We start from the raw sequence: 20,322 nt of genomic DNA on the forward strand, positions 1-20,322 counted from the left end.
AAACATTAGTGATAAATGCTCTGTGACATTTTTTTTTTTTCAGGTTCAGCTCAATGTATATTGATTCTAATTAGCACATTTTGTGCCTCAGCTAGTAGCTCCCCGTTAGCTCTGCCTGGAGAGGTTTTTTTTTTTTTTTTAGATTCCATCCTGCTCATAAACACTGCCACCTCCTCCCTCCTTCTCTCTTTACAAATGTTACAACACAATCAGAAATTTCCTCTTTTCTTTCCTTCCTGCATTTTCAGCAGGTTCCCTTGCGTCAGAAGCCGAGGAGGAAAACTCAAGGTAATTAGATCTCTTTTGTTTCTTTATCTCCTTTTTATGTGCGTTGAGTGTGGCTTTCCTCCGGGATGCCTTCCTTGGGATCAGATTTTTGTCTCTTAATGCTAATATGAGGAGGTGGACGGCAGATTGTTTGGTTATTGTTGAATTGATTTTAAGAAATGACGAAATGCTGTTCATTTGGATTAATCCCTCGTGGTATGTCGAAAGAGCTTAGAAAAACTGGCAGTGAGTCGGGAAGTAGCTGTGTTTTGAGGTGGGCATTAACCCTTCAACATCTATTGCATAACTATGGCTGTTATTGTTGAGAGGAACGATGTTACTGCACTGATATGCCTGCCAGCCTTACGATTTTAATTATTTTCAACTTATTCTTGGTGAATACTATTCTTAGACTAATACTTGCATATCAGCCCCGCTGCGCTGTTTCTTTGGCTGTATCTTATACCTTCTAAGCATCAAACGAATGTTTAAAAATAAAACAGACACATGGCTTTTTTTTTTTTTTTCTTTGCATTGGTTTTGCATAGGCTTTGCATAAATCTTGGTGAAAAATCCAGCTCCCTGTGGGGTTAACAATGAAAAGTTGCCTTTCACTCTGTCACATAAATCAGGATAATACCTTACCTACCAAATCAGGGTAATACTTTACCTCTTCATGTAATCATTGCAGGTTTTCTCACGATGAGTCGGAGGAGGATATCGTGTAAAGATCTGGGCCATGCTGACTGCCAAGGGTGGCTGTATAAGAAAAAGGAAAAGGGAAGTTTCCTAAGCAACAAATGGAAAAAGTTCTGGGTGATACTGAAGGGGTCGTCACTGTACTGGTATAGCAATCAAATGGTGAGTCTGTTTTCTTCCTCCTCTTCCCAGCCGTTTTAATGAGGGGCACGTTAAAGGGATCAGGTGATCCCTATGGGAAAGTTAATTTTGATTTCTGGGAATTGGAGCGGAGTAAATAAACAAATAAGTTATAGAAGCCATTTCTGGTCCAGTAGATATGTAGGTTATGCTATTGTGTTTTATGGAGAAGAAACCCATCCTGTGTGACTACTCTGGTTGGGGAGGAAGGGAGTGTCGACGTTTACATCCTTGCTAAAGGAGACTTTTAAGTTCTGGTATAATGTTACGATTCCACGAGGGATTGTAATAGTTTCAGGATATATGTGGGCATCACGTAACATGGCACCTTTACATAGTTAAGGTCTCTCTACTAAAAGGAGACTCAGCTTCACGACCTACAAGGGTATCAATTGATTCAGTTCAGAGAAGCTTTTTCAATTTCTCCTCCTTTACTTTCTTCTTCCCCTTCTTTCCCCCTGACCTGCTTTATCAGATGGGTTGCTTTGGAATCACTAACCCCTATGCCAGCTTTGCATTGGCGACAGTCACCTCTTGTCCCCTGGTGTGCTCTGTAATGGCATTAAACTAGTCGTGCTTAGACAACATTTGAAAAGATAATTGCCTAGTTTATTCCTTAAAAAGTCAGTATACTGTTGTGATCTGCTTCCCAGGCTAGTTTTCTGTTGAAAATGGCTGGAAATAAAGTGATTGTTAGAAAGCGTGCTGATCTTTCATGACCTGAATCCTGTTGAAAATGACGTTGTTGTTGAACGTTGAATGAGGAGGCGTTTCCGAGGAGGAATGCTCTCCACAAGCCCTGGTGAGGTTTCATTGCTGCTCTCAGGACAGTGAGAGTCTCTTTGTGGCACTGTGGAAATCAGCATTGGATGGCCTTTAATCAATGAAGGGAAAAGTACTTAGGAGTTGCTTATAAGCCAGGAAAGTTCTTTTTATGTGACATTCTTCTTGTGAAATGACATGGGCATGCCTGTCATTCAAGCAACAGAGCTGTACATCATTTAACTTTATACATGCAAAATAAGTACTGCATATGGTTTGTGGGCCAAATTTTTAGTTGATGCATTTACATTCACTAGCCACTAATCAATTTTTGTTACTCACATACCCCTGGGCACCTGTTCATTAAAGATTTGGTTAAACCGGACCCAAATCCAAGTCCAGTGCTGGGAATAAGCACACTCCTCTGCTCCTCTGCCCCCAAACTTATTGCCCCAGCTTCAGCTCATGAAAAATGTGGCACAAAGCTCCTCTTTGGGTTCCGTAAAAATACATTTTTTTTTTTCAAGCATTTGGTGAGTTATAACAACTTTATCAAAGTTGTAAGGGATTCACAAAAAGTCACTGGCAGAGTGTGCGGTTTTCCACTGGCATCCTTTTTCTCTCTTTTCTTCTCCCCTCCTGAATACATTCTTCGTCTTGTCTAGCATGAATGGTTTTTCCCAAATTAAGGCAACCTGGGTCTGCGGTCTTGCCTTCTATTGTAAGAGAGTTTTCCTAAACAAATACAGCTTCCTTCTTAAGAGGAACTAAGGTTAATATAAGTGTCTCTTTCTTGTTTCATATTATTTCAGGCCCCTGTTTTGGGGTAGTTGTGGCAAGCGATTGTCCTCTTCATCTTTTATAACATGAGAGAACCTACTGATTTACCTTTTAATAGTGGTCAGGGCATTTCCAGAGCTTGTTGGAAAGATTGGGTGCTGATGGAGCTTGGCATGTCTGTGGGAAGTAATAAAGCTTGGATAGAAGCAAGACGTTCATCTTCTCAGGGAATCAAATTATTCAGCAAATATGTTCTGTCTGCTGTCCCTGTCTTCACAGAATTTAAAGGAAGTCCTTCTGAACCACACAGGCTTCCAGATTGGGTTGGCTTGGCCTCATCAGCTCATTCAGCTTATGATTCTCTTAGAGGAGCCTATTTTAGGCGTTAGGAACTTCATGCTTCCACAAGGAGCAGCAGTGTTGACAGACTAGGCTAGAAAGAGGAAAGGGATAGAGCCTTAGATACACTCACGCATTCCTGCCCTGGCTTGCTTTCATGGCAACACAGAAAGAAATATTCAGGTTGCAAAGCATGTACTTGAATACAGTTAGGTTAGCAGCATTGAATGGAGAATAAGCTTGCCATTATCTGGCTAGGGAACTATAGGATTAAACTAATGGTATGCAAACTAATGGTTATAAAACTAATGGCATGTAGAGGAATTCTCCTTCTCTCTTCCTCCACCACACACACACACACACACACACACACACACACACACACACAGAATCTTAATTATATGTTTATTGTGGGGGAAAAAAGGCTACTCAATGAATACTTAATTAGCAGTCATATTCCTCTTGTCTGTGTGGATATCAACTATGAAATAAGCCAAGAAGCTTTATTTACTTTCTGCTGCTTAAAAGAATTCAGATTCAACAAAGTCGCTCTCAAAGCACCTAAGCCTAAGCACCTAAGAGCAGAATTCTCATTCTACCTTCCATGTTCCTTAACCTTGGGTTACGACCAGCCCCGTCCCTACACGTTCTTGTATAACCTAATGCTGAGAGGTAGCAGAGTCCATAGCATCTTAGGAAGAGCCACCTGTTACTTAGTGTCTACCCTAGGCCAAGGGATAGATGATTCAAGGTACCTTGCAGATATGCTCTCATTTACTCCTCAGAATCACCCTGAGAGGTAGTAATTGTCTCCACGTTTTGAGAGTGGGATAGACTGAAATGCAGAGAGATTGCGTCAACTGTCCCAAGTCACACAGGAGTAAAGGGAAAAAAACAGATTCACGTTTAGGTCCCTTGGACTCTTAGGCCCATGACTTACAGCATACCAACCCGACTCCCTCTGGCACCAGGATCCATGACACAATTAAGACCACCCTGTTTTCTGCCTTCAACGGGGTTCTGAGAGAACAGCTGTAGAAATGAAATTTAGGGAAATTCTCCTTTGAAACTACATGTGATCTCATTGTCATTGACTCTCTTTGCTTGTCTCCTCTATCATTCCCTGACACTGCCTGGGAACACCAGCCTCGCCTCTCTTCTGTTTTGTGCTGTTGTTATCCAGTCACCTGATGCATGGTCTACCTTTTGCTTTCACCAGACGTTGCTGCTTCAAACTGTACTACCCAGAATTCATTGAGAAAGGTCAAGTCCAGAGGCTCATCTGCCATTTTTCACACCACGTGCTATGTTTTTAGAGTGTGACGCAGCACACAAGATTACTCGCCAAGTCCTACAAAACCATATGCAAGTTTAACAGCCATAGAAATCCAGGCTGGTAAAATCTTGGATTTAAAATCCATGGTTTTGTTTTCCCATGCGCTTACGAGAAAGCACAAACTCACTTTCTGGCTTGTGGGAATCACCTTAACTGGTAACCTTTCCTACTTCCTCACACTTGTCAGCCCAACTCATTTAAAGATGGCACTTCTTTCAATTCCTGTTAGCACGTGGGCTGGCTTTCTCTAAGCCTTCGCATATGCTGTTTCTCTGCTCAGAAAACTCTGTCTCCATGCCCTGAAGTCTTTCTCCTACCCAATTCCATCAAGCTTATCCCTCCTTCTAGGTCAAATTTTAGCTTAAATAGTCTTCTTCTAGAGGCACGTACCTTCTCCCCTGACCTAAATTTGACTTCCTCTCTCTGCTCCCTGAGTGACCTATACTTTTCTTTTCTTTCCTTTTTGTTTTTTTTTTTTTTTTTGAGACAGAGTCTTGCTTTGTTGCCCGGGCTGGAGTACAATGGTGTTATCTCAGCTCACTGCAACCTCTGCCTCCCAGTTTCAAGCGATTCTCATGCCTCAGCCTCCTTGAGTAGCTGGGATTACAGGCATGGGCCACCATGTCCGGCTAATTTTTGTATTTTTAGTAGAGACAAGGTTTCACCATGTTGGCCAGGCTGGTCTTGAACTCCTGACCTGAAGTGATTCACCTGCCTTGGCCTCCCAAAATGCTGGGATTACAGGTGTGAGCCACCTCGCCTGGCCTATACTTTTCATACTATCATACTTGTCCTCATTTTTGGATACTTGCTTGTCAGACTTGCTGTTTTCCATAAGTGATCATTTCTGTAGGACAAGATCATGGGTATATCTTCAGCAACTTCGTGTCTGACAGTTAATAGGCTCTCAATTAATAGTTCTTGATTTCATATATAAATAATAAGAATTAAGAATCTCTAGCATTTACATTGCCCATGGGAATTTCGAGAAATGGAGTCATGTGTGGGGACTGATTTTGACAGAAAATAATTTTCCAGGAAAGGATTTCCACCTCTGTTTTTAAAAACAGATACGGGAAAACGAGCAATCTGAATTTGCTAGAGAGGCCCCAAGGTTCGGATTAGGTCCTGCACAGCCGTTCCCATTTTGCTAACACATTATTAGGATCTTTGAGGAGTAGAGGTGGGAGATGCGCATTCTGGGGACTAATGTGAACAAAGGAACGAAAATATATATGAGCTGTGCCAACCCACTGTGTTAGTGATTATATTGAATTCTCATAATAGCCGAGCAAGACAGATTTTATTATTCCCATTTTTCAAGGGAGTTTACTGAAGCTCAGGGAATTTAAGTAACTTGCTCAAAGTCTCATAAGGAGTAAATAGCAGAGCTGGGATTTGAAACAAAGGTTTCCCAACAACAAAGCCAGGCTCTTTTCCCAGGCTGCACGACTTCTCCATTTAGAGGTGACTTAGGGCCAGTGAGTGGGGGACTGAGACACGTAGTGATAGTGTAGGAATGTAGGTTTGATCCAGCAGGCAGTAGGGAGCTACTGCCTATTCTTGAGCCGGAAGGTGAGCACGTGAAATTGGCATGCGAAAAATATGAACCTAGCAGCAATAACTGGATATTTTGGAGAGTGAGGGAGCTACCAGAAGGCCAGTTAGGAGATGGTGAGAAAATGCAGGCGTTTAGACATGAGCTCCGGGACTACAGTGCGGCCACCAGTGAGAATTTGGGACACACTATGCAAATAAAAAGGGGCAAGGTTTGAAGAGTGCTTGGATATAAGACACAAAAAATTTGAGGCTGAGATAAGCATGATTGCAAGTTTTAGAGCCTGGGGAGACTGGGAAAATAATATGAAAATTGAGGGACAAAGAGTTTGTGACTAAGAAGGGTGGAATTTCATTTAGATTCATCATCGCTTACTTTTTTTGGTTTATTTTAGTTTTGTATGTTGTTTCTTTGTATGAAATTACTAGATACTTGTGTTTTTTAGTTTTCATTTATTGACACCATTTGTGCCATTGCATCACCAGTTCAAGGAAGCCTTGAGGCCCCTGGGCCTCAACTAGAAAAAGTGAATCATCCAACTATCTGTTTCTCTCTCTCTCTCTCTCTCTCTTTTTTTGAGACGGAGTCTTACGTTGTTGCTAGGCTGAAGTGCAGTGTTGCCATCTTTGCTCACTGCAATCTCCACCTCCCGGGTTCAAGCGATTCTCCTGCCTCAGCCTCCTGAGTAGCTGGGATTACAGGCGTGCGCCATCATGCCCAGCTAAGTTTTGTATTTTTAGTAGAGACAGGGTTTCACCGTGTTGGCCAGGATGGTCTCGATCTCTTGACCTCATAATCTGCGTGCCTCAGCCTCCCAAAGTGCTGGGATTACGGGCATGAGTCACTGCACCCGGCCCCAACTATCTATTTCATAAAAACTTTAGACAAACTGAAGAGGTTTGTAGGTTAATATCTGGTTTAGTATATATTACAGAGACTTTAAAGTTTTTTGAGAATCCAATGTGTCTGTGTAATTGTGATTGTGTTTCTTCTTTACTTTCTGAATGGTGGAAGTTTTGCATGTTAGGGGATTGAAGTAACTGTCTGCATGAGACGTGTTCCATCTCTAGCTGCATGTGCACTTCATGTGAATTTCAGAGGATCTTATCTTTGGAAGGCATATTTCTTGAAATCGGTTTTATGAGAATCTCTGTAGTGAAGATCTAATCACTTTTTACATTGGGCAGAATTTACCCTTGTAGAAAATGTTACTTGAAAGTCAAACTTTTCTCTTTTCATGAGACAACTATTCTGAAAGTTTCAGTAAATATAGATTACCTTTTTTTTTTTTTTTTTTCAGCTCAAGAAAAATAAAGATGGGATTAATTTTCCCTGGGAAAGTGACATTAAGTCTTCTGAACCTTTCATCGGTAGCCGTAGATTAGCATACATTTTGGAAAATGTCTGAGTGAGTTTACAATAGATTCAAAAAAATTTTATAGGAATTTATGAATACATTAGTCATAGCTTATTATATTCTTTCTCCTCTAGCTCCAACATAAGCAGCAGAGGATGTATTCTTTACTTGTCTGATTTAAACTGTGTCTCTATATCCTAGAAGTTGGCAGGCACAGAGCATGTACCAGTATTTTTTGAAGGAACTGCTTAATTATTACATTACTTAATTATCAATTAGTTGTATGAATCAACTAATTACATTGAGCATTATTGTTGAACACTGACGTGTTCCCAGCCTTCTACCAAAATGAGAATTATGGGCTTTTAATTTATTTGAACTCTTTATTTATTGTCTTAGCCAAGAACCAGCCTCTGAGCGTATCCCAAACAAAATTCCAACGTTTTGAAATGTTTCTTCAAGGTTGGGCGCGGTGGCTCACGCCTGTAGTCCCAGCACTTTGGGTAGCTGAGGTGGGCGGATTACTGAAGGTCAGGAGTTCAAGATCAGCCTGGTCAACATGATGAAACCACTTCTCTACTAAAAATATAAAAATTAGCCAGGCATGGTGGCTATGCCTGTAGTCCCACCTACTTGGGAGACTGAGGTAAGAGAATTGCTTGAACATGGAAGGTGGAGGTTGCAGTGAGCCGAGATCACACCATTGCACTCCAGCCTAGGTGACAGAGCGAGACTGCGTCTCAAAAAAAAAAAAAAAAAAAAAAAAGAAAGAAAAGTTTCTTCAGTGAAGACAATTCAAACTAACCATGTGAAATTGATGAACTTTTGGCCAACATATGTTCCTAGAATTTGTATTACAAAGGAGGATGAGAAGGTGGAATGTTGACATGTCTAGACAGGGCAAAACGTGACATTTCTGCAGCTGTAGGTGACCGGTTTACCATAAGACAATGACTCATAGATCAAAGGGGTAAAAATACTTGCTTAGTTAACATTTGGAAACCTAAATGTTAGAATGATTGAGGAGTTTCTTGAATTCTGTTACTTCTGACATTGTAATTTCACATGCGTGGAAATCAATTTTTAAATGAGTATTTGGTTTATTTATTGTCTATAATGTATCATTGTGTTCTAACAATTATTTTCCTTTGCAGATCCTTGAATGTATTTCTAAAATAATAGTTCCCCTGTCATAGCTTTATGCCCACACTATCTGTAGTTGGGATAGGCAGTTCTCAATAACTTCTTGTTGCTAAGTCCATGTCATGTGGGAACAATTGCTCATGTTGCCAATATTATTTTCCTTTAAATTCTTTCCAAACTTTTCAATATTAATTGTGAAACACCGAGAGCCAGGAAATGTTGGTTTCTTTTGTCTTGTTCTCAGAAGGCAGTGATATGCTTGGGCATTGCCAGAGTGAATGCCATGGTTGGGGTATTTTAGAGGACAGTCTTCTTAGCTCACAGCAGTGAGGTGCCCACTCAGGGGACACAGCCTCCCTCTTTTCTCTGGTGGACAGTGCATAGTACTTTTGTTGGTGTTTCCATTTTTTTTTTAAAAAACCACAATATAGAATCCAACTTCTTGCCTTTTGGAAATTTAAAGTGACTGAAAAATGCTTTAAAAGATTATACAATAGGGTCAGCCATGGTGGCTCATGCCTGTAATCCCAGCACTTTAGGAAGCTGAGATGGGAGGATCACTTGAGGCCAGGAGTTTCAGACCAGTTTGGTCAACATGGTGAGACCGTATCTCTTAAAAAACAGCTAAAAATTAAAATAAAAATTGTAAAAAAGGTTATACAGTAGTATGTGCTCATAGGAAAAATTTGAAAATAGAAGTAAGTGAAATAAAAAAAAGGAGACGGACATGGAAGCAAACAGAGATAAATAAATGATTTAAGATCATACAGGGTCGGCCGGGTGTGGTGGCTCACATCTGTGATCCCAGCACTTTGGGAGGCCAAGGCAGGCGGATCACCTGAGGTCGGGAGTTTGAGACCAGCCTGACCAACATGGTGAAACCCCGTCTGTATTAAAACAACAACAACAAAAACAAAAACAAAATTAGCCCGGTATGGTGGTGCATGCCTGTAATTCCAGCTACTCAGGAGAGTGAGGCAGGAAAATCGCTTGTATCTGGGAGGTGGAGGTTGCAGTGAGCCGAGATAGCGCCATTGCACTCCAGCTTGGGCAACAAGAGTGAAACTCCATCTAAAAAAAAAAAAAATCATACAGCTTCCTACCACCATGGCATGAGTTTAGACATTTTGATGTATGTGTTTCCAAGCATTCGTTTCTATGTTTTACAAACATAAAATAATATTATGCATGATGCTGTTGTCACTTGATTTTCTCACTAAGTAATATATAGAAACATATTTCCATGTTGATACATATATATCCACAATATCATTTCTGATGGCTGTAAGAATTATATATGAATATATGATAGTTGATTTGCCAATGCGTAGAATGTAAAATCAAAAATGCCTTTTATCCTAAAATCGTTTAAAATAGTTAACAGGAAAAATAGTTAACAGAGTACATAAGTGCACACACACTAACTTAAATATAAATTAATATATATTGAATTGATGTTTGTAGTGCATAAATGTGTAAGTATTGGCACATATATGTATGTATATAAATATTAACGTATATCTAGATATGCATGTGCATAAATATATGTATATGTGTGTGTATATAATTTGATCATTCTTGAAGCAAGCCGGCAGCATGGTATAAGGGACATATGGCACCTGGATTCTAGTCCTGTACTTTATTATGAGGTCTTGTAGCTCTAAGTCAGTGATGCAAATCTCTATGCATCTATTTTCTTGCAAGTAAATGTTGACCAAGAACACCATCTCTATATTATTCAAAGCTACTTTGAGAAGATCGAATGCATCTAAAAGCAATATTTAAAAAATCAAAGGAATGTATACAAAGAAAAGCAATGTGTTTGCTGAAATATTGAGATTTTAGGATGCAGAAGAATTGTGCTAGGAATTTTCAGACACTAGGAATGGTTTCTCTCAGTGACTATGACCTGTCCTGTGTAGGAAAGTCTAAAAATATACCTACTGACCCCATGTAAAGGATGATTTTAAGCTATAAGACAGGGGAATGGCCTAGAAGACATTATGTACTTGTCAATACAGAGTTTTCCACCCTGGAGGAAGAGTTCAGGTAACACATGAGTTAATGGTGAGAGTGTGGGCACATTTCCTAAGCAACAGAATGCGAAGTGGCCCATGGGATGAGCTGAACTTTTCATTAGGTTTGAGGATTTTCCTGAGAAGTCTTTATTGGAAGATTTACCATCTGTCTGGGGCAAGCTCTTTTAAGGGTCAGGTTCCAGCTGCCTCTTCTACAGACAAGCTAGACTCATCTGTCACCGTGCTGCTGTGTTTAATCTTCCACGGAGCATGTTTCAAGAAGATTTCAAAAGGAAACTATGCAGTGGAAAGTTTAAAAAATATTGAATATTTCTGTAAGGAGTCAGCATTTAGCGAAGCATGTTTGAAACAATGTCTTTAAAAAAGATGCAAGGAAAAGGCACGCTGCAGGGGAAGATATCCCCGGGCTCACAGTGTAGTATCTCTACATTCCCTTGAAAGAGAATTCACCCAATTTTAATTCTACCCTGATTCTGCCCTGATGCTGAGGCTCCTTGACAGCCTGGGCAAACCAGCTACCATCTCTGGGCCTCGCTTCTGTGTCTGTTCAACAGAAGCATGGATAGATGTCTGTTACCTGTGGAAGAGATGGTGCTCATTAACAGCCCGTCAGCCACTGATATTTTCACACCTTGAATCTTGTAAAACTTACCGTGGCAAATGCATTTTCATTTTTTACTGACAACGATTTCAGAGTAGTAGCTTTAAAATTAATTTCTTTAATGAAGTTTACCATCTCAGCCATTTTGAAGGGTACAATTGAGTGGCATTAAATAAGTTCCACTTACTGTGCAACCGTCAGCATCACCCACCTCCAGAACTCTTTTCATCTTGCAAAACTGAGACTCTGTACCTATGAAATAATAACTCTCCGTTCCTTCTCTCCCAGTCCCTGGCAACCACCATTCTACTCTCTGTCTCTATGAATTTGACTACTGTAGTTCCCTCCTATAAGTGGAATCATACAGTATTTATTCTTTTATGACTGACCTATTTTACTTAGCACAATGACTTCAAGGTTCATCCATGTTGAAGCAGGTCTCAGAATTGTCTTCCTTTTTAAGCGGAATCCTATCCCATTGATGTGTGTGCCACATTTTGTTCATTCATTCATATTTGTTGACAGACACTTAGGTTGCTACCTTTGGGTTACTGTGAATAACGCTGCTGTGAACATGGCCATACAAATATCTCTTTGAGACCCTGCTTTCAATTCTCTTTGCTTTATACCTAGAGGTGGAATTGCGGGATCATATGGTAGTTCTATCTTATTTATTTATTTTTTTTTGAGGAACTACCATGCTATTTTGCATAGTAGCTACACTATTTTACATTCCCAACCGTAGTACACAAGGGTTCCAGTTTCTCTACATCCTTACCAGCGCTTGTTACTTAATTAATTAATTATTTACAGTAACCATCCTAATGGGTGTGAGGTACCATCACACAGTGGCTTTGATTTGCCTTTTCCTAATGACTATTGTCCTTGAGCAACTTTCACATGTGCTTATTGGCCATTTCCATATCTTCTTGGGAGAAATGTCTTTTGCCATTTTTGAACTGGATTTTCTTCGTGGTGGTGGTGGTGATATATTTTAATAGTACACATGAAACTCATGAAAACAGTTTGAAGATATTTGAAAGTTCCTGAAGTATTTGATAACTTCACATTGCATGAAGGCAAGATTATGTGGTGTGCTGACTGGGATTTTGAAAGAATTAACCTTGTCTTTTTTTGTTTGTTTGTTTTTTTGAGACAGAGTTTTGCTCTTGTCGCCCAGGCTGGAGTACAATGGTACGATCTCAGCTGACTGCGACCTCTGCCTCCCGGGTTCAAGTGATTCTCCTGCCTCAGCCTCCCGAGTAGCTTGGATTACAGGCAGCCGCCACCATGGCTGGCTAATTTTTTGTATTTTTAGTAGAGACAGGTTTTCGCCATATTGGCCAGGCTGGTCTCAAACTCCTGACCTCAGGTGATCTGCCCACCTTGCCCTCCCAAAGTGCTGGGATTACAGGAGTGAGCCACCATGCCCGACCTATTACTTCTAAATCTCTAACATTCAAAGAGAATGCGTCTGATTTTAAATTTTCTTAAATGGTACTCCTTTATCTATTCTTCTCCCAACTCATGCAACCATGGATGGTAGATGAATTAGATAGCAAGAGATAAAATTTAGTCTGTAATGGTGAGATTTTCAAATTTCTTACGATTCATTTAAAACCTTTCCTTCATATGTGTTGTTTTCTTTCATTTTCTTGGCTACGCTGTTGCAGAGACCAGCCCATATATGTGAAAACAATAGCACATTTGGGGTTTTAAAACTTCCAAAAGAATAGGGCAGAGATGAGACTGAGCCAAAGCTAAGGTTTTTACACGGCAGAGAACAATTACACAACACTCTGTTAAATTTTGAGGTTTGCATCTTAATCGTTTTTGAAAATTACATTTCAGAAGGTAATTCCTATCTTTGTATGTCAGACTACCTGAAAGTTCACTAGTAACTTAATTTCACTTAAAATATGATTTTGCTCTGAGAGGTCTCCTTACTTCAGAGCCCTTTCCCTCTTTCTCCATAAGGAGAGAATGAAAGCTTGTAGTGGCTAGCTAGGAGAGGTGACTTACAAAGCATAGAACAGGTGCCAGCCACTTCTTGGTCACCAATCTAAATATGACATAATGTGATAGTGAGATAGCCATATCCTCGGTTGACTTTTAGGAGGGAATAGTAAGGAGGGTTTGTTGTGCTGAGCAGTTGGGCTGTTCTTGGGAGGGAATGTTTTCTGCAAGGGGAATAGCATCCTGGTTTAGGTTTCCCAGAAGCAGACTCAAGAAGAGGATTTGGGTGCTAGCAGTTTACTTGAGAAGTGACCCAGGAGATACTCGGAAAGGGAATAGGGAAGTGAGAGAGGGTAGAAAAGTTAGTTAATAAAGTTCTCCTTAGCAAGCAGGGTGTGACTGTGGGTAACCAAAGCTTCATCTTTCTGGGGAACCCTGGAAGCCTGTGAAAAACATGTACCCCAGAGTTTTCACACTAAGGGAAAAGGAACTGGGATATTGATTTGTTTACTTATGTAGTTTTCTTTTTTTAGAGATGGGGTCTCACTGTCATCCAGGCTCAAATGCAGTGGTGTGATCATAGCTCATCGCAACCTCCAACTCCTGGGCTCAAGCAATCTTCCTGACAGGTGCACATAGTTGTGCTTCGCTAATTTTTGTATGTTTTTCAAAGAGTTGTCTCACTATGTTGCCCCGGCTGGTCTTGAACTCCTTGCCTCAAGAGATCCTTCTGCCTTGGCCTCTCAAAGTGCTGGGATTACAGGTGTGAGCCATGGCGTCTGACCCAGCTGGGGGCATTTCTGCCCCAAGTCCCATTCGTTGCTGGTTGAGAGCTCGTCCCACAGGGCAGTGATCTCTGAGGACTTCTGTACAGGTGAACGAGTGGAATAGGGCAGCCAGAGAAGGTTTCCCACAATGAGATGCAGGTGCTGGTGCAGGAAGTCTTGCCAGTGTGCCCTGGGTGGTAAGGACAGGGCATGTGTCAGGGTCACTGAGAGTAAGTGATCTCCTTACTGCAGAACCCTTCCCCTCTTCCCCCTATTGGAGCCTCAGTATCCCCAGAACCATCCTCATTAGCGTAATCAATTCTTTCCGTCTGTTTTTATAATCAATGCCAAGATTCTCTGTAGGAAATTGGGTTCTGTAGGAAATTGGGCCTTTTTTCTAGCCAAAAACATTTACCAACTGTTGTCTATGTAGAATATCTATTTCTAGGTGTTTGTAAGAAAAAAGTCTCGCTCTGGATCTAAATCTAATTATATTCATAGGGTAATGTTCGCTAAACCCAAATGCAACAATGTTTTAGTAAAAATACACCCCAAATAATACATGAAGAATATAGTAAGTTTACTAGCATTATTATTCTCCAAATAATCTAAAATGTTTTTTTCAACCATTAATCTGATGTAAAGAAAAGAGAGGAGAGCTGAGACACAGAAACAGCTAGTCGGAGGGCTCCGCTTACAGTGCACTCAGTCAAAAAACTTATTTTGCACTTTCGGAGGCTGAGGTGGGCAGATCACTTGAGGCCAGGAGTTTGAGACCAGTCTGGTCAATATGGCGAAAACCTGTCTCTATTAAAAGTACAAAAATTAGCTGGGCCTGGCAGCAGGTGCCTGTAACCCCAGCTACTTGGGAGGCTAAGGCAGAAGAATCACTTGAACCTGGGAGGCGGAGGTTACAGTGAGATGAGATCGCACCGCTGCGCTCCAGCCTGGGGGACAAGAGTAAGACTCCATCTCAAAAAAACAAAACAAAACAAAACAAAAAACACCTTATTTTACATTAATTTCAGGATCAGTCCTTCTCTTTTGTTTTCTTTTCACCCATTTTCCTGCTTTTCTAGGAACTAATAATAATAAATTCTTGGATTTTTTATAGCTTTAACAAATTTTACATTATTACACACATCTGTGTTAATTTCTATTTAGTCTGGAGAAGCTGGTTATAGCTGCTTATTCGCTGTGAGGACAGTGACTCACAGAAGTTAAGTACTCTGCCTGGGATGTCAGAGTATGTGGCTTGCATCGAGACATTAATTCCAAATCCAAGGTTGTTTATTTCTGTGCCATGTGTCGACTGCAGATTCTCTCCTCCTCCCATTTCAGTTCCTGAGCCTATTTTAGCTCTGAAGAATTTCTTCAGTCTTGTCTAGAATTATTCGACTATTTGCTGGGTCCTGGTCTGAGTCTTGTCACTTTAATAGTACCACATGGGGGTTCCCATGGTATAATGCCAGGCTAGCTTGGTGTTCTAGCTTCTGGCACTTGGCATGGGATTAATTTTCCTCTTAAGGTTGTGATCATAGTACTGCCTCATTGGCATATGCTTAGCACTCAATAAATGTTAGGTCTCATTATATGTTACTCAAGATTATTATTTCTTAAAAGGATTCCAAGCACACTCCCTACCGTGTCTGCTTCTGATATCTACAAGACAATAAAATACAGGCATTTTTTCTTTCTTTTGGTACAGTGCTTGTCACAGCCTGATGCGAATACGTGCAGCTCTCTGTGATAGTTGCAGAATGTAGATTGTGTTGGTGTGCTAATCTTCATTTTTCCTTTTCTGAAAGGAAGGGGCAGATGAGTTGCAATGCCATGGATGCTATTGTATGGAGAGAAGGAGGGAAGCTTTAGATTCTGTGCAATTTTAGAGGGGAAGAAAGGAAAAACCTACCAAGACTATGTAAAGATGATAATAACATGTCATTGCGAAGAGTACTTACTTAGCCTGTATGCCATGAAGTATGTATAGTCAAAGTTCTGAGGCGTCTCAGAGCAATGATTATTTGTGTAGTACTGTGTCACCATGTTTACATTCAGTTAGGTTTGTTTCTATTTGTTTTTAATTTCGAGAATTGCTTTTCTTTTTCATGTTTGTTTTTGATTTAAAAAATCAATCATGTACCCGATTCCAAAGTCAAAACTGTAACAAGTTACAACCAAGTTAGTCTCCTTTGCATCTCTGTTCTCTATCCTCTTTCTTCCTCCTTTTCTATTTGTTTTTGGTTTATTTTTCCGTGTTTCTTTTCGCAAATACAGCAAGTGTGTATATTGAGCCAATCCCAGCCTCCTTTCTTACACAAAATTATCATATTACATATATAGTACTGAACCTTACTTTTTCTCTCACTGTGTCCTAGAGATTGCTGTATGTGCCGTATGGCATTTTTCATAGTTATTCACTGTGTGTGGATACCATGGTGTATTCAACTGTCCCCTGATGATAGACATTTGCATTCTTTGCAATCCTTTGTAAATACAAACAACGCTGCAATGCACATGTCATTCCGTATATTCTCCAAGGTATATTTAGGACAGATCCCAGAAATGGAATTTCTGGGTCAATGAGCAAGTGTATTTTTGCTGATTATTATCCAGTTTCCTTCTGTTGAGTTCCATTTTGCATTACCACCAGCAATGTGTGAGAATGACTGTTTCTCCGTAGAATTAGAACTTTTACAGTGAATTTTAAACTATCTTTTCTTCGATCTCCATTTACTTTTACTTTCTATTTTAAAGAATATAATTCAGATTTCTCTAGTGGTCTTGAGTGTGTGTGTAGTGTGAGAATCTAGTGACAACTGTTTTAAGGTGGCATGAGAATGGGCAGCTCAGCTCAGTTTAGACCTCATCTGTTTCCAGTGCCCTGGGGGTTTTGGGGAATAACTGAGAAAACAATAGATTTACGTGGAGAAATGGAGACTTGCGCAGCTTCTCCTGATTCAGATCGTCATTGGGTAACCTCATTAAATTTGCTTAAGGTAATTTCAAGAATTTCAATTCTACATTCCCTTAAAAACACAAAAGTATATTACAAAGAAATTTTTTTAGCTAATTTTATTTCTTGAATTCAAGATTCTATTTAAGACCTATAATTTATTTAATAACAGGTTTTAGGGGAGAAAACGTTGCAATGAAAATATACATAGATTCTAAGGTGCCTTCTGATTTCAGAATTATTGAAGTGTAAAGAAATCAGGGTTTTAGAATTAAGGAACTATGGTTTCATTTAAAATAGAGAGAGAATATTACTTTTCATTTTTTAACCAGGAACTACATGACCGTTTCCTATATTACCATTCATCTGCTTCTGGCTTGGTCTTCTTTGACCTACTTAGACTCGGGAATACACGTCACTCTCATTTCTCCTGGTCAGCCTCTTCTGCTTTTCTGACATGTGTAGGTACCTAAGAAGTAATTTTGTATGTTTTCCAAAATACCTGTGATACAAAAAGGCCAAATGTTATCATGGCAATGAACACTTATTTTTGCATTTAAATTCTAAAATCTGATGTCCTATTTTAGTTAATTTCTAAAAGACTATCTTTTTAGAGCAGTTTTAGGCTCACAGCAAAATTAAGAGGAAGGTACAGCTATTGCCCATATACTCCCTGCCCATACTCAGGCACAACCTCCCCATCATCAATATCCCCATCTGTGTGGGAGATTTGATATAATTGATGAGCTGACATTGGCACATCATTGTCACCCAGACTCCATAGTTCATCCTGGGTTCACTCTTGGTGTTGTACATTCTATGGGTTTGGACAAATGTATAATGACATATATTCAGCTTTAAAAAAATACAGTGTATTTTCACTGTCCTAAAAAGCCTCTATGCTCTGCCATTTAAATATTAAAATTTAATGTTCTATTTTAGTTAATTTTTAAAAATGTCTGAAGTCTGGCAAACATTGCATGAAGTATTTGTGTCTCCAAAATTCCTATAGTCCAAGCTTGAAACTATAGTTAAGATTAAACCATGGAGTATTGGAAATAGAAACCTAATTTGGTATCTGAAGTTTGAACCATCATACTGAATCGTCAGTGGGATTGTCAGAAGCCTCCTATTTCACCTGCTTCCAAGTCTCACTGATGGCCAACTAGGAGAGATTTAATTTACATATTATTCTCCAAACTTCTTCTGCACCTCATGTTTTTAAAAACAGCTGTATTAAGGTACATTTTATGTATCATAAAGTTCACACTATTCAAATTTGCAGTTCATTCATTTTTGGTAGATTTACCGAGTGGTGCAACCATCATAATAAAAGAGTTTTAAATAATTTTTATTGTATCAATAAGATCCTCCATCCCTATTTACAGTTAATTCCCACCCCTAACCCCAGGCAACCACTGTCCTGCTTTCTGTCTCTGTAGATTTGCCCTTTCTGGACATTTCATGGAAATGGAATCACACAGTCATAAGTGATGGCTTGTGTTTCACTTTCACTTAACAGAATGTTTTCGGGGTTCATCCATGTTGCAGCGAGTGTCAGTGGTTTGCTCCTTTTCGTGATTACATAGCATTTCATCATATGGCTGTGTCCTACTCTATTTAGTAGTTGATGGGCATTTAGGCTGTTTCCAGTTCTGGGTTATTACGAATAACGCTGCTATAATGATTTGCACATAAACCTTTGCATGGGCATTTGTATCCGTTCCTCTTGGGTAGATACCTAGGGGTAGAATTGTTCAGTTGTAAGGTAATTTATGCTTACGTTTTTTAGAAACTGCTGAACTGCTGGGTGTGGTGGCTCACGCCTGTAATCCCAGCACTTTGGGAGGCTGAGGCAGGCGGATCACGAGGTCAGGAAATCGAGACTATCCTGGTTAACACAGTGAAACCCCGTCTCTACTAAAAAAAATACAAAAAATTAGCCAGGTATAGTGGTGGGCGCCTGTAGTCCCAGCTACTAGGGAGACTGAGGCAGGAGAATGGCGTGAACCCAGGAGGCGGAGCTTGCAGTGAGCCAAGATCGCGCCACTGCACTCAAGCCTGGGCAACACAGAGAGATACTCCATCTGAAAAAAAAAACAAAAAACTGTCAAACTTTTTCACACTACCTTCTGCATCTCATTTTAACACTTTATTGTCAGAGGAAAAAGATTATAGTTCGTTCATTCATTCATAAAATGTATTTATTTATTTTACATGTACTTATTCCATACCTTATAAATAATATGCATGAACAACACAGTTATTACCTTCAAGGTACTCACAATCCATTGGCGAAGCAGACAAACGACCAGATAACTAAGCACAGTAAAAGGAATGTGTTTCTTCTGAATTTAAGACTAGATTTGGAAAGAGAAGTTTGCACAATGGCCAAAGGATGGGTTTGATACCTCTGGCAGGAGAACAAGTTTTTTATTACATCAGGATTTCGAGGGAAACTTGCAGGTACCCATATAGAACCTGGAGGAAACCTTTTTTTTTTTTTAATAGAGACAAGGTCTCCCTATGTTGCCTGGGCTGGTCTTGAACTCCTGAGCTCAAGTGATCCTTCTGCCTCGGCCTCCGAAAGTGCTGAGATTACAGGCGTGAGCCACCCCATTTGGCCACCTGCAGGAAACTTTTTAGAAAGTTAGGAATTGAAGAAGAAGGATCTCATTCAACAAACTCATTTTAGTTAATATAATAGGCAACAAGGGATCTGGAGAAGCGTAGGAGGAGGAAAAGGAGGAGGAAGAGAAGAAAACTGTCATTCTCTCAGGATTTGCCCTCTGTGATTGTCATTTTTGAGGCATTTTTTTTGCAAGTCAAATAAGCAGGGACCATTTTTGACACAAATTATCCGTGATTTTGAATATAACTCAACTGTCTTCAGAATACAAAAAAAAGCTTCTGCTTTTAAAGTGATAATTTCCTGGGGAAACACTAAGATGTTTTCACCCAAACTTATTTAGGCTCCTATTTAAGGGAATCTCAGCTGTTTCACTTATGCAGAAAAGGAATCCACTCAAATGAAGATTTACCGTTTATTTTTTACATTAATTAAATTTAATTAATTTACATTGATTAAATTTAATTAGTTAATTAATTTTTTTTTTTAGACACATTCTAACTCTGTCACCCAGGCTGGAGTGCAGTGGTGTGATCACAACCCATGACAGCCTCGACCTCTGGGCTCAGGTGATTCTCCCACCTCAGCCTCTCAAGTAGCTGGGAATACAGGCGTGTGCCACCATGCTCGGCTAATTTTTATACCTTTGCAGAGATGGGATTTCACCATGTTGCCCAGGCTGGTCTTGAACTCTTGGGCTCAAGTGATCCTTCCACCTTGGCCTCCTTACAGGCGTGAGCCACTGAGCCTGGCCAATTTTATTTTTAGATGAATAAAAATACTACTAAAAGTGTATGTGGGTGTGTTACATTTTTGTTGATTGATTTGTGTATTATATCATTTGAGATAGATTTATTGTACTGAAAATGAGTTTTCTAGAAACTAATCATGCCATAAATTGGGTACTGATTCTAATTCAGCTCCATGGAACTATTGTTTTTTCTTTTTTTATT

At 39.8% G+C, this 20,322-nt stretch overlaps 1 protein-coding gene across 2 annotated transcripts in view; it reads left to right on the forward strand.

Annotated features, from left to right (window-relative positions):
- Positions 1 to 20,322, forward strand: part of IPCEF1 (interaction protein for cytohesin exchange factors 1) — a 206,319-nt gene that overhangs the window by 114,331 nt on the left and 71,666 nt on the right. Inside the window, exons 4-5 of one of the 2 annotated variants that reach the window (XM_008007648.3) lie at positions 249 to 288; positions 959 to 1,128. In XM_008007648.3, the coding sequence (XP_008005839.1) occupies positions 249 to 288; positions 959 to 1,128 (210 nt within the window). The remainder of the gene's footprint in view (positions 1 to 248; positions 289 to 958; positions 1,129 to 20,322) is intronic. The other variant, XM_073022320.1, reaches the window with a different exon arrangement.

This window comes from Chlorocebus sabaeus, chromosome 13, assembly GCF_047675955.1.
Source record: "Chlorocebus sabaeus isolate Y175 chromosome 13, mChlSab1.0.hap1, whole genome shotgun sequence".
NCBI classification, from domain to species: Eukaryota; Metazoa; Chordata; class Mammalia; order Primates; family Cercopithecidae; genus Chlorocebus; species Chlorocebus sabaeus.